At 40.3% G+C, this 13,999-nt stretch overlaps 1 protein-coding gene across 2 annotated transcripts in view; it reads left to right on the top strand.

Annotated features, from left to right (window-relative positions):
* Positions 1-72: 72 nt before the first annotated feature.
* usta (uronyl 2-sulfotransferase a) overlaps positions 73-13,999 on the top strand; it is a 57,337-nt gene continuing 43,410 nt past the window's right edge. Inside the window, exon 1 of one of the 2 annotated variants that reach the window (XM_085383301.1) lies at positions 73-549. In XM_085383301.1, coding sequence (XP_085239427.1) covers positions 321-549 — 229 coding nt within the window. In that variant the 5' untranslated portion in view covers positions 73-320. The remainder of the gene's footprint in view (positions 550-13,999) is intronic. The other variant, XM_085383302.1, reaches the window with a different exon arrangement.

Raw genomic sequence — 13,999 nt, 5'->3', positions numbered from 1 at the left:
CCAAACCAAATCCTGTGTGAAGTGGAAGTTTTTCTGATTTCCACGTTTAGTAATCTGACACCCAGACTCTGAGCAGAAGGATGGACCCTTAACTCGGCTGGGAGGACGGAAGGAAGGAGCAGTCATCCAGCGAGCAGGAGCGAGCAGAAGCGAAACGCTGTACGCAAAAAACAGCCCCGTGGCTCCAGCAGCGGAGAAGATCTGGGTGCCAGCGCGTCTCCAGTTAACTGTCCGTCTCACTCAAATGATCTCAAAGCGACAAGTTTCACTTTCCGCATGCGAATGGGTGACTTTCCGCAGCGCTTTGTGAGGAGAAGAGGATGAAGAATTTCAACAGCAGTGCCCTTCACAGCCATAGCCAGTCTACCAACCACATTAGAGAGCGAAACAGCAGAAAGTACAGCTTACTCTCTGTTTTACCGTTGCGATTTTCTCTCCGAGGTTATGGGGTCTGCATGGCTACGCTGTTTCTCTTCTGTTTCGGCTCCCTATTTTACCAGCTGAACGGAGGACCTCCTAAAATCCTGCTAGACATCAGACAGTATCTCGGTAAGAACTTTTCCTTAAAAAAACCCTCCTTCCTGAAGGTCGTTATCAAAATAATAGTAAGAAGTTGCTCTCCGCGTCTGGACATTTTTTTTTATCGGTAGGAGTTATTAAGAAACGTTTATCAAAAATGGAAAGGGTCTCTTTCATGAAACCCACCGGAGGCCACATCGTCTCCTCAACCTCATTCAGCCCAGGTGGACGAAACCGATTTTCTCTCGTGCTAATTTCTAAGTGTTAATTTATCCATGTGAAGTTTGTTTTAAACCCAAAAAGACCCCCACATTTTAATATCAATGCAGACACTAACTATTGCATATACACAGCTGTGTATCATCCCGAGTCAATATCATCCCGTCAGTCTACAAAGATGTGTGAAAAAATGTGAAGTTTTTTCACTCATTTTGTTTAACCACCTAAACCTGGGGTATTTATCGTCACTTTTACGCCGCTGTGAGTTCTAAGAGCATGATTGAGAGGTGTTATGGCAACTAGAACTTAGCAACTGTTAGGATTCATGCTGAAGACTGACGCCTCTTCTTGTACAGCCAGCTGGTGCGCTCCAGCCGCGCAGCTCTCATTACGCACGGCTTGCACCGGTTGAACGAGGGGTGAAAGGCTGAATTTATGCGGTTATTTAAAGCCTAGAGTGCATCTGTGGTTGTTTTAATAAAAAGCACGCTACAGTGTTGCCAGTTTTTTAATGTCAGGCAGGTTTCCAATTTAAAATATTCTGGCCTGAAGGGATTATTTTTAAATATTTATATAGATATATTTTAACATTACTTGGCAGCTATATTTCTGTCATTACAGTGCACTGGATCTTAACTACGGTAAAGTGGATAAAGTCTACTGTGTGTGTGAAAAAGAGCCCATTTGTGGCCACATCTGCCATAGACATATGTCTGAGTGTCAGCCTCTAGGATAAGATCTGTCAAGAGTCAAAAGGCAGTGTCTGCTTGTACAAGTCTGATCTTGTGACTTCAACCTCTAAACAGAATCAGATGCAAAGGTGATTTTCCAGCGAGAACACGGCCTGTGTCTTGAAAAAATTAGGTTGCATTTCTACCTATTTCTCACAGGGGGCTAACCTTTTATCACGTGATAAACATCTGGAACAGAATGAGAGTCACTTTCCAGGTCAGCTACTAATCCCCTGGGTCAGATTGGTTTCCTGTAGACACACACAAGCACACAGTCTAACCGACTGGCATACAAATACATAGGCAGACTAAAGCTGCACAATATTGTCAAAAATAACTTGGATTTCATTCAAAGCATAAGCACAGATTCCTAAAATAGAACGTTTTACCTTTTTTTTTTGAAGAGTGCTAAAATATTAAAAGTTCACACTGCAGAACATTCAACTTTGGAGCCTAATAATGCAATCTAGAAATCATGGCAGTCAACACCAGTTTATTTTATTTTAAAGTACTTGCACAAAGCTAATGCATGCATGGTGAGATAGCTTCCTTACTGCAGTACTGCTTCTAAGAAGTGCTCTATTCTGAACAAATACACTGATATGCCTAGGCTGATGATGGGGCAGATGTATGTGCTATTACCACAGACGAGCAAGCAAGAAAATTACATCAAAACACCATTAGGAAAAAAGAAATGTATAATTTGGTCCACAAGGCTGAGTGTTAATGGCTTATAGGGCATAAGCCATTGACACTCAGCCTTGTGGACCAGGATGAGGAATCCCTCTAGAAAATCTAGTCTCTGCTCCCACCTCCACGATTGATCTCCACAGCATCTCTACACAGAGACCCTGTGGACCTGAGCCTTGTTAAACAGTGACTCCACTGTAGTGTATGGAGTTCGGGAGGGTTTTTCTTTATGTAACAGCGCCACAGTGTAGCACCTCAACTGGGATGTGGATGACTAATCGTCTGCATTTATTATGATGCTGAGGCAATGAAGAACGACTTTGTAGCTGAAAGTTGTGACAGGGTCAAATCGATCATATAAAGTTAAAGCCTTTTTTGATGTTGTTTTGTTTCCTGAGTCTGAGTCAGCAGGTTTGTGACACATTTCAGGTAACTTTGTTGCATGTAAAACAGCTGTAGAAAGAGAAATCCAGTTGGGCTGGTGTGTGAAAGAGCTTGAGATGTGGTCTGCTCATTGTCTCTGTTCTGAAGTGTGAGTGGTCTTGAGGGAGAGACCGTGGAAGGAAGAAATCTAGGATAAAGGAGGGACGGTACAAAATACTCCTGTGATTGGGACTGCTTTGAACAGGTTCATAGGAAAGTCATTTTCACAAAGAGCTCACACAGTCTTCACTCTTAGTTTGTTGTGTCTGTTATTCAGAACCCAGATGCAAGCTCCAAAAACTGTATAAGGGGAAACTTCACAAATCACCAGAATTATGAGGAGAAGCAGACCTTTAAAATAAATGCCTCCTTCTAGTGAATAAAATAAATCAATTACTTTTAATATAATAGCTCTAAGCCTGGCGTTGGCATTTCTAACTAATGCACCACATTTTCTCTGATGAAGAGATACTTTATGTCTGTTGCTGTGCCTCGTTAAACACACGTGTGACCTAACTTGTGTTACTTTTGGCTGCGCTGTGCCAAGATGAAGGTGAGGAATCCTGTTGAGGTGGGTGAGTGTGGGCGTGCACGTGGAGGTTGGCAGCTTGATTTAGTGTGATTGTGTGATAGGTGTGTGGGTTTCTCTCAGTCAGATGTTGCCGGTAGGGAACAGACCTTGTTTTGTTTGGCTCGGTGGGGAGGTCGGTGGATGAGGATGTCACTCAACATGCCGTATAGTCGCAGTAACTAAACTGCCGTGCAGACCTTTAAACCTGCTGAATTTACAGCCTGCTCACCACTGTGCGTTCACACTCGCTGACCTTGTCTAACACTTTCTCGTGTCTGTCTTTCCCTCCTTTGCTCATAAACTGTATGCTGACCCAGCTACCTTGCCAGAAAATGCCTCTTCTTGCCAGGGGGTGTATGGACACGTCTGTGTGGCAAAAATCTGTATATAAATGAAAAGTTACAACAAAGTTTCAATGACTGGGAAAGAAGCGTTCTTCATATTTTATGCCATATTTTTAAGTGCTTGGAGCTGAGACAGCAAAACAGAGCGAAGCAAAATGTCCTCTTTAACTGTGCTCTTACTCAATACATGGTGCACTTACTCCTTTAACATATATTTCGATTTAATGGACTTTTAAGCAACATTTAAGTATGCACGTCTTTCTAAGTGTTTGTGTGTTGTTATAGCCCCCAGTCTTCTTGCCATGAATCATAAATGCTGAACTTGATGTGGCTGGGAGTCTTTCACCACTAACTTTGCTCTGCTTCTCAAAAGAACCCTTTAACCTTTTTAAAACACACACACGTAAATTTAACTTTTCAGAAACGGGCCAGTAAAGTGTCCAAGTTGGAGACTCTGGGGCGGTATTAGGGATTAGACAAGTATGCGTAGACACAGAAGAAGCTTTAGGGTCGCTCGGCCTCCCTTCAGTTTGTGTCATGTTTGCACCTTTGCTGGCCAGGAAGTGGTTCAAAGCAAACTTTTTAAGTGAATTCAAATAAAGTTTAGTTTGGCTGGTCAACGCTTAGTAGGTGTAGTGACACAAACTTTATATGTATATAATAAATTCAGGGAGGATGAGTTGGGAATTGCTGCAGAGAGAGAAAGGGAAGAACACATACTGTTCCTCGACCTCCTACAGACTCATGAATAATACACAACGAGTATAACACTGTGTCTTACATACCTTAACAGGGCTGAAACCGCTAATGTAGAGGTGCTTAAACTGTGGGGTGGACCAGACTAGTGTGGGTGATAACAAAGTTAAACTAAACTGAATTAATTAGATTCTAGTACGGGAAATAAACAAATAGCAGTTTGGTGATATATTGTGCTTACCTTTATTTTCTATTGCTCTACTTATATTATTGTATGCTTATTATTTTCTAAAATAAATGATGGAGTTTGAGGTGTGAATCCATTAATGGAGTAATTGTTGTAAGTAAGTCTGGAAGTTAATGAGATGGCGAGGCCTCTGTCGTCCATCAGTGTGTCTATCCATCCATCCCTCCCTCCACAATTCACAAAATTAGCTACTTTTCTTAGAGCGCTGAGCAGATTTTAGCGAAGATTGAACACAATGACCAACTAATGGATCCTTTTTCCAATTTTTATGCTCTTCTCCTCACTGAGTATTGCTCAGATTGCAGTGAAATTAGATTAATTTGTTTTGAATATGTCTAATTGAGAGGCTTCCTGCCTTCTTCATGGATTTTAATTCTCATTGGTTTGTACAGCGAACCAATGACAGCTTACAACTTTCTTTTTGTGCTTCACGTACTATATTAACCTGCCAGATGAGCTACTACATCATTGATATTCTGGTGGTCAAAGATCAGATGCATTAAACTGCTCATCATTCCTTTATTTCACATCAGAATTAGGGCTGCCACGATTTGTCGACTAGTCACGATTACGTCGACTATCAAAATCGTCGACGACTGATTTAATAGTCGACGCGTCGTTTGAAACTTTGTACGATCACAAAAGACGCAGGAATAAGTGGCAGGATTTAAGAGTGTAATAACGGACTGAAACAGAAGATGGCAGCATTGCATGTACAAGGATGTCAGCTACCGTTAAACCCCGAAGAAGAAGAAGAAGAAGAAGCAGCTGTGTCCCAGAATTCATAGCGCGGCCCAGCGCAGTTTCCAACAATGGCGGCAGCTAGTTAGTTTTAATGTTACTCTTATTATTCTTTCTGGGTCACAAAATAAACGTTTAACATGTTTTCAGGCGAGAATGTAGCTGTGTAAACCTCAAATATCTGCTCAGTTTATCAGGACACCACATATTTTCAAAAGCGCTCCGACGTTTTCGGAGACATCTGTTACCCACTAGCTCGTTAGCGAGCCGGGGGCTAGGCTCACTAGCGCCGTGAGAACACCGGACTCCCCGCAAATCGTTTTCAAACCCACCGCCGTCTTTCGCTACTCTGGTTAAATATATATGAGTCACTTAGATAACTTAAAATGTTATTGTTTGGCTTTTTTTTTTAGTATTTTATTTGTTCCTGAGTAAATCAGTTTGTCTGAGATTAAAGTTATAGTTTTTACACAGCTGAATAAACCTCAAGCAGACAGCTGATTATCAGAAGTGTGAGATGCTCCAGAATATACTCCAGTGTCCTGTTATATTTTAGATAGCAAGGAGTTTATTAAACTTCACCGAAACAATCTGCAAATTTCATTAAAATTTAATAAACTATCATCTTGTCTTTATTTTTAGTTAGCACAGACCTTAAACACTTAAAGCTGTAAGCTAATGATAGTTATATAAGAGCAGATGCTGCTGGTGCAATAAGCTGTAGTTTTACGTCTAATGGATGATGATCTGATTAGTCGACTAATCGCAAAAATAATCGGTGACTAGTCGACTATCAAAATAATCGTTTGTGGCAGCCCTAATCAGAATAACCTTTTCGCTTTACCTTTTGCACCGGTGACCTTTACAGACCTCTAACTTCAAATCTCACCTTCTGCTTGAATTTAAATATTTTATAGTTCACAGTTAATAGTATATATTTTATGCACATGCATGCACATTTATGTTTACACTCATACTGAAAAAGCTGACAAGTTAGTCACATTAAAAAGCTTTTTTTGAATGAGGCAGTCATGTAAGTGTGAATTCTGGAGCAAACTCGCCACTGTAGTCACACAAATACACCCACTTCCTATTAAAGGATATTAAAAACAAGCTCTTTTTAAAATTTAAATCATATTTTGCACTTTTAAATGACAGATTTATTGGCACTGACTCTTTGCCCAAAGTGACAGTCTCCAGGCTTCATGGCAGTATACCAAATGTCACATAGAGTGAAAATCAGGCCAGTGCTGGTCAAGCTGTCAGTCAGCATTTTCAGCTGCCTAACAGGGTTGCCAGATGTGCACTTTGAGCCTAAGTGAAATCGGTGATGTGGAAAGGTGCTTGAGCTCCCGGTTTAATTCTTTACTTAACACCTTTTCATTTTTGTTATTGACTTGTGCAGCAGATAAGCAGAGGTTACCAACCCAAGCACAGACATACATTTATTTTTAATGCTAAAGACTCAAAATAATCCAATATTTAGAATAATATTTTGCATCCATCCAGCACCTCCACCTGACAAGCCTCATTAGGAAGTGAAGGCAGGACAGCTTGGTCTACTTACTCTGTATTCCTTCTAACTGCAGGACTCAAGTGTTGAGAAAAACTACACATTACTTCCACTAGACCCCAAAATAACCCCTAACTGGCAGCACATCCAACTTAAATGCCAAAACAATCAGATGGCCCATAATTTTCTTAGGGTTGGTAAAACAAGCAGCCTTGCCTGCTGAGTAGAGTATTTACCTGCTTTGTAACACGCCAGATTCTAACTGAGTTTAAGGGTCAATAAAGGATAATCGGCTTTTTTTACTGAATGGAAACCAAAGGGGAAAAGCTTCAGTGCTTCAAATTAGAGGGGTTCGCAATGAAGACATGCAGTCATTAAGTTATTATTTTATGATTGTTACAAGTACTCCGTTAGGCATGCATTGATGATAATCTATTATCTTTTTTTGTGTGTTTTGAATTTTCAGGATAGGAAATCATTTGAAAAAAATATTTGTGTTGACCCTGTCATTACATAATGGAAGCAATTAGCATTACCAATTAGCATCTCCACGCTTGAGAGACTGCTCTCCCTCTCCAGAGAGACAGGCAAACACTAAAACAACACAGGGTAATTATCTTTCATTAGTGCATTTGTTTTTGCCACATGAAAAGAGAGCAGATGGAAAGAACATTACAAATGTACCAGTGCTGTTAAACTGCAACTGCTGTTCAAGGCTTGCTGAGCAATGATGGTTATAACCGAAGAGAAATCCCAGATGAATTTGTGGGCAATGGTTTGTGATCGGGTTTTTGCGCGGCGCTACTGAACGTACAGTGCTTCTTCTTTTTGCATGTCACTGAAGAAAAACATGAAATTTGTTCTACAAACTTGGGATGTGTCCAGTTAAACTGTTTCTGTAATGCTGTTTTCAGTGATGTTTCAGTAAATTGAGCGGGTATTTTGCAGTTGCTTTCCTGCTTTTTCTGCATATATCATGCAGCAATTAGTGCATGCTACTAACTTTAGTCTTCAATTGTATGAACCCTTTCCCCATGGTTTGTAAAACTAGACGATATTTTCTGATTATTGAGCCGTAAATGTGCTGGCACTCACGCTTGTCACTAGAGTGGCATTTTTAGGCCTGTCAGTGGCGTTTGTCATGCATATCCAAAGTTTTGGTAACCCGATGTGCACAGCATGCCTGACTCATATGCTAAATGAAAGAGCTGGAGGACCTACTGGCTTTAACTAGCCTTCACTGAAGTCTCCCTCATGCAAACGACAAAAGGGCCACCATCATTTGTGCCAGCTCAAAGGAAAATTCCCTCCTCCTTGATCTGCTGCATCTCATTTATGTTTCATCGGAGTAGCATACTTTCTGTATGTTGCCTCTTCTTCTTCTGCTTTGCTTAGCAGCAAGTATAAAAGGGCTGTCAAGGGCCACATCCCCAACACCACTGTCAAGGGCCACGTGCTTCAAGCATATCTGCGGCTTCCCGGGAGGAAATTCAAACCAAACCCCTTTGGGGTTGCATCAGGAAGGGCATCTAGTGCAAAAATCTGCCAAATCAAAACATGTGGAGCTACCCATATGGAAAAGCTATTTATAAATCTTATAAAGTTTGTATCTGTCTTGTGTGAAACTTGTATGAAAAGCATATACGAGTGAAAATAGATATAAGATCACTTGAAAAATTATATAATGAAACTTGTATGTTTTGGATACTTACTAAAACAATGTATGAAAGTAATGAGAAAGTGGCCACTTTCATGAGTAAATCATGTAAGCCTTATATGATTTACTCATGAAAGTGGCCACTTTCATGAGTAATCACATATAAGTTTTTACTATTTCTTTTCCATATGGGTACCCACTTGTGAATTAAGGAGCAGCCGAAAGTAGTTTTTAGTTCTACCTTCTTAGTTATTGATGTGTTGTGGTGTTAGTAGATGGATTCGCTGTCATATAAAGAGTCTAGCTAGCTGTCTCCCCCCATTCACAGAGCGTCTAGGAAGCTAAGCAAAGTGGTTGCTTCAAGTTTATTAAGTTTATGATGTGAAAATACCCCATAAGCATTTATAAAACGGACTCTGTTTGTTTCACTTGTTTGTATGCTGTGTAGTCAAGAATACATCATCTCAAAAAAGCTTTGTCTTGTTTTAAAGGGTTGCCAAGTCACTGATGACGGCTGGCTGTGTTGACTTTTATGGTAGTGCTTGTGGTGATGTGTGAATGGGTGGGTGGCTCAAGGCCCGGAGCCACTGGGTGGTACCCAGGCTCATGCTTTTGAAAAAAGGTGACTACACACAGCATATCCCATAATTTAAAACATCATTGACCAAATAAATAGAGGTCCTGTGAGAGAATTAAGTGTCTGCTTACAGCGTGTAAACTGAGCTCCCGGCTTTAATCAACTCCTCCCTGTTCATTCAGAAAGAAAAGACCTTTAATCTGAATCCAAGTCCTTTCATGTCAAAAATAGAAATACAATAATTGCACCCTGCTACATGAGAATTTTTTAAGCTGCACCCTTCCTCATATCTCTGTGTCCTGGTGTTGTTAGCCATTTGGGAAGTCTCTTTGTTTACTTTGGCGAGTGGTAAATAACCCCACATTCCCCAGTTTATTGCCACAGATCATCTGAAATGTTGAGGACTTGTTTCTGCCAGCTGGCCACATACGTTTCCGATCAAACAGCAGGTCCGTCAGGTCACTAAAGTCAAGCAATTATCTTCCAGTTTTATCAAGCAACTGGACTGAGAGTGTGAAACACATTACCAGAAGCAACAGGACTTGTTAAAGAGAAACATATTTGCCCGGTGGTCAGTGAGATCAAGGAAGCCTGGTTAACTTTTCTCAGAGTGAACTTACCACATCTTGGTCAGCCCACCCTCATTTCATGGAAGTGAAAAAGTAAGAAGTAGTTTAAAATAGCTGACTTAAATATATAGCAGGGGAGATATAGTGGGAGGGCCCAGCCCATGTTCTTGAAACCACTACATGCACTTTTGGGGAACTGCATTGCAAGTTTTATGGAGCCTGTTTCCCTTTTTAGGTTCAGCGGAGTTAAACTGGTTTTTCTGTTTTCTAGATTCAGTTTATTTGCAAAAGTCATCTTTGAGTATATTTGAGACTTCAAAGCTGCACTTATTAATACGTCTATAATAACGATGTACTACAGGCAGCTGAAGGATTTAGTGAGAATTTACTTCTTTCGTAAAGCACAATTTAGCCTTTTCTATAACCTCTAGCTTTTAAGATTGTAGGAAGTCTTTCATCTACTTCAAAACCCTGACACAAAGATAAAGCTGATATTATTACAGTTACTGGTTACATACAGTACTTAACAAATTTACGTAAGGTTTTTTGTCACAACCACCCTAAATTAACAATAGTGGTAGCTACCTGCCGTTTATTACTGCCCTGTGGACTCTGCTGCTGTAGCAATGGGAATTTCCCAACTCTGGGATTATTAAACAATATGTTATTGTATCTTACCAAAATCATTTTTAATTGTGTTTTCACTGTATTGCCACAGGTGGTCTAATACATTACAAATTAAAGTGCCTTGAGGTGACCGATGTTGTCCAGTCCAGTGTACAAGTTCAAATTTGGATATAAAAACATGAATTCTGTCATTTTTATTTTTTATCAAACTTTTTTAAAGTAGTATTCCTAAAATATTTGCGTGTTCTTATTTTTACAGATGGTCTAATACATTTGTTAGGCACTGTATATAAACAGGTGAGGGTGTCCTACACATATGCACAAAAACCCACACGTCACGTAGACGATGCCGTTATTTCACTGCTGTGCAAGTGGTGCAAATATTGACTTTATCGATTTCATTCCACTTCACGGCCCAGCAGCTTCTCCCTTTCTTTAATATGAGCTTTTCTCCCTCTATATTCTTGATATTTGAAAAAAAAAAAAAACCACTCCTCACAGAAACTAGAAAAAAATATATATTTGTGATGAGTATTAAAAAAAATTTTTTAGAGCGAGACTCCATACCTTAATGCACAAGCAAGCACTTCTAGTAACAACCTCCACTCCCCACCCGAACAAAGCTTTAGGTAGCTGGTTTATATTTCAATTTGTCACTTTGTATCAGAGACACGAGACTGAAATAGACAGACAACCACAAGCACAAACTTTGACACATTTTGGTCATAGAAGTTGTTATTGTTACACAGCGCAGTTTGTTACCACTGAAACAGCTCGAAGTGAAACCTGTGTGTTCTGCTTTCAGTGGGCTATTATAGAATCGCACATTTTAATGCTCACATTATTACATTTACTTTCGTTTTTGCAAATTGTTGGACACTCTCAGCTGTTTTTCTTTTTTTAAACCTCGTAACAGGTGAAATAAATGCGATAATGTGTCCAGTTATCATCCTAAGAAAATACAATTATTTTAGAGCATTTGAAGGATCATAGCCCGAAAAGCATTCTCAATATGGAATGTGGTTGTCCCCAGCGAAAAGCAAACATCACCTGTGCCAAATCTCACACCTCTGTCTCAGAATGTGTTCTCCTCTGAAACCCACCTCTGTCCCAGTGTCCCTCATTACATTTTTGTTTCTTTCAACACCCTCCCTGCCGCTTATATGAAGTCAAGTGTACAAAAAAAATTACAGCTAACTTCTCATCAAACAATTCCAAAAAAGTTGGACGTTATAGGAGTCGACGCTTTTGTCGCTGTTGTCACGTTTACCCTCAAAACAACAGCTTTTTCAAGTACTAAAGCAGAGATGTACTGTAGCAGTGTAGCTGTAACCCTGTACAAATGTTCTGCTCCGCTGGGGAAACCGCATTTTCCAGATGTTTTAAAAAGACATCTTGAGTGAAAGCAACACAAAGTTAACAAAGTCTTTATCCAAGAACGCGTAGCGTCCAAGAAGTTGTTCTTTTTCCCGTCCAGTTTTACAGTCCAGACTGAGGTTGAGTCCCTATTCTTCCCACAGAATTGCTTCTACAAAGCAATCAGCAGGTGTGGTTAGAGGTGTTAATTACAGGGTTGGAGAGGGATGATTTGTATCTGACTAGTGTTTGTGTGTCTGTGTGCAAAAGAGAAAGTGATGGGCTAAATTGTAATAGTTTATACGGTGTCTACTTTTTAAAACCAGTCAGAGAGGTTTCGGATGTATCCAGTATGAAGTTAAATGGGTTGCTGTTCATAATTTAGTGTTACTTCTTACAATTACTGTGTTGGTACATCCCTTAAAAAGCCATCACTTGTCTGGCCTGGTTCATTGGCACAGATCCTGGTTGTGTAGCATTTCCACTGACCTGCCCAGAACAACTTGCCTGTCTTTTGGCCCACCACCACTCTGCTGCTGCACCCGTCTGGTTTAGACTGTACTGAATTTGTGCCAGCTGGACCTGCCATTCCTTTGAATCCATCCATCAATCTGTAAAAACTCTAATCTTTTCACCCAAATTTTCACCAGAGGTATTGCAACACTCAAATCCTGCTTTGCTTTTTCCATTTTCTTACATTTCTGGCCTCCATCTTAATGTTATGTATCACTCCAAGTCCCCACTCACCCCTCTTCTGGTGGAAGTGTTTGCATAAACCTTCCATCTAAATTCTTTCCTGGACAGCAAACAGATGCAACTTCTGTGTTGTAGTGCACACTGCAGTAGACATGTGCGACACAAACAAATGTGCCACTGGGTATACCGGCCGTGCGATCTTGCCAGCTGGAACATTTGCCCCTAATCACTATGTGCAATTCCATTACATCCTCAACCACGCAATTTCAAAACCTCTCTTGTATCCTCTATTCAGTCGCTTGCCTGTTCATCTGCGTGTGTTACTGTTTATTCATGTTTTTTTTAAAGATTTGTCTGTGTGTGTCTACAGAAAGTCAAGAAGTGTCATCATGTCCACAATTTTGCAAATGCACTTGCGTATATTTATGTCTGGGTTCGGAGCACAAAAGATATGTTTGAGCCTCTTTGCTCGACAGCGAAGACGACCCTCAAAAATTTTCTGTCTCTCACTTGTGCGTTTCATAACAGGTTGTTTCACATTTACCATGGAGCTTAGTGTCATCTTTTCTATAATTAGCCATTCAATTCTAATGAGGTGTTTTTGAAGGGCTGAAGAAAACCACTCACCACCAGCTAGCGTAGCTCAGCCCACATTGCCAAATTAAAGAGAAGCTTGATCTTTAAGGCCAGGCTTAGCCTGAGCCAGCACTCACAGATGGTAGGCTAGTGCACTTTAGTGAGTGGTAAACATAGAAAACATTGTGGAAAAAAAGTGGAAGTGCAGGACCAAGTACGTTTGCTTTATCTTTGGCATTACATCGGAGTTACACAGCATTGTGTCTGAGTTATTTTACATATGAGCCAAAAACGCGCGTTACTGAAAACATGCAGGTTAACTTTTGCCCTTTTTTGTCCTCTCATGTCTTGTAACGTAGAGAGGAGTACTGGAAGTCTAGGGCTGCGGCAAAATGAGAGGTGCCAAAGGCTTTTACTCAGGTGTGTGTGTGAGGGTGGACACTGATGAAGAAGAAGATGACTTGTATCAATTGGCTAGACAGAGATCGAGCTGGAAAAGATGGGCAGCAGGTTAGGATGATTAAAGATATAGATGGAAATGTACTAACAAGTGAAGAGAGTGAGCTGAGAAGATGGAAGGAGTGCTTTGATGAGTGGGGAAAATGAAAGAGAGGAGGATGGAGAGAGGAAAGTAAATGAATGAGGAAGTGCAGAGGATTAGCAAAGAGGAAGTGAGGTCAGCTCTGAGATGGTTTGGACATGTGCAGAGGAGGGATAGTGGATATACTGAGCGAAGGATGTTAAATATGCAGGAGGTAAACCACAGAGAAAGTTTGTTTGACAGTACAAAGGATAGGATGAGATGGTGGCAGATGATCACATGATCTGCTGTGCTTTTAGACAGCCATCATTAGCTTACCTACTAGTTTGAGTAGTTTCCGTTTTAGTATTATGACTAATTTGGAGCCATAATTAGCCGTTTGAGGAAATGCCATTTTTGACACTTAACTTCGACTTCATTTTTTTTCAATCATGATAGTTCCTGTTTAACTCTTTTTTTTGCCACCAACTGGTGAAAGTATTATTCAGAGCTTGTACAGGACATTATTAGTATACAGTATTCAGTAGTATCCAGTATAAAAGATTTTTGCCTTTACAGTTACGTGCAACAGTTTTATTCTATTTTGTTCCAGGTTTTTAATCAGTTGTAGTGTTTTATGTATGCTGCAGCTGTCAGATAAATGTAGTGTTGTAGAAAGGGGGATCGTTCTTTTCAGAAGAAACCTAAAAATGCTCCATTACAGTAT

Source organism: Rhamphochromis longiceps, linkage group LG15 (assembly GCF_057381845.1).
Source record: "Rhamphochromis longiceps isolate RC_006_pf linkage group LG15, R_longiceps_female_GT1.1, whole genome shotgun sequence".
Lineage (NCBI taxonomy): Eukaryota > Metazoa > Chordata > Actinopteri > Cichliformes > Cichlidae > Rhamphochromis > Rhamphochromis longiceps.
The sequence above is the reverse complement of the archived record's forward strand: the minus strand, read 5'-3'. Positions and strand labels throughout refer to the sequence as shown.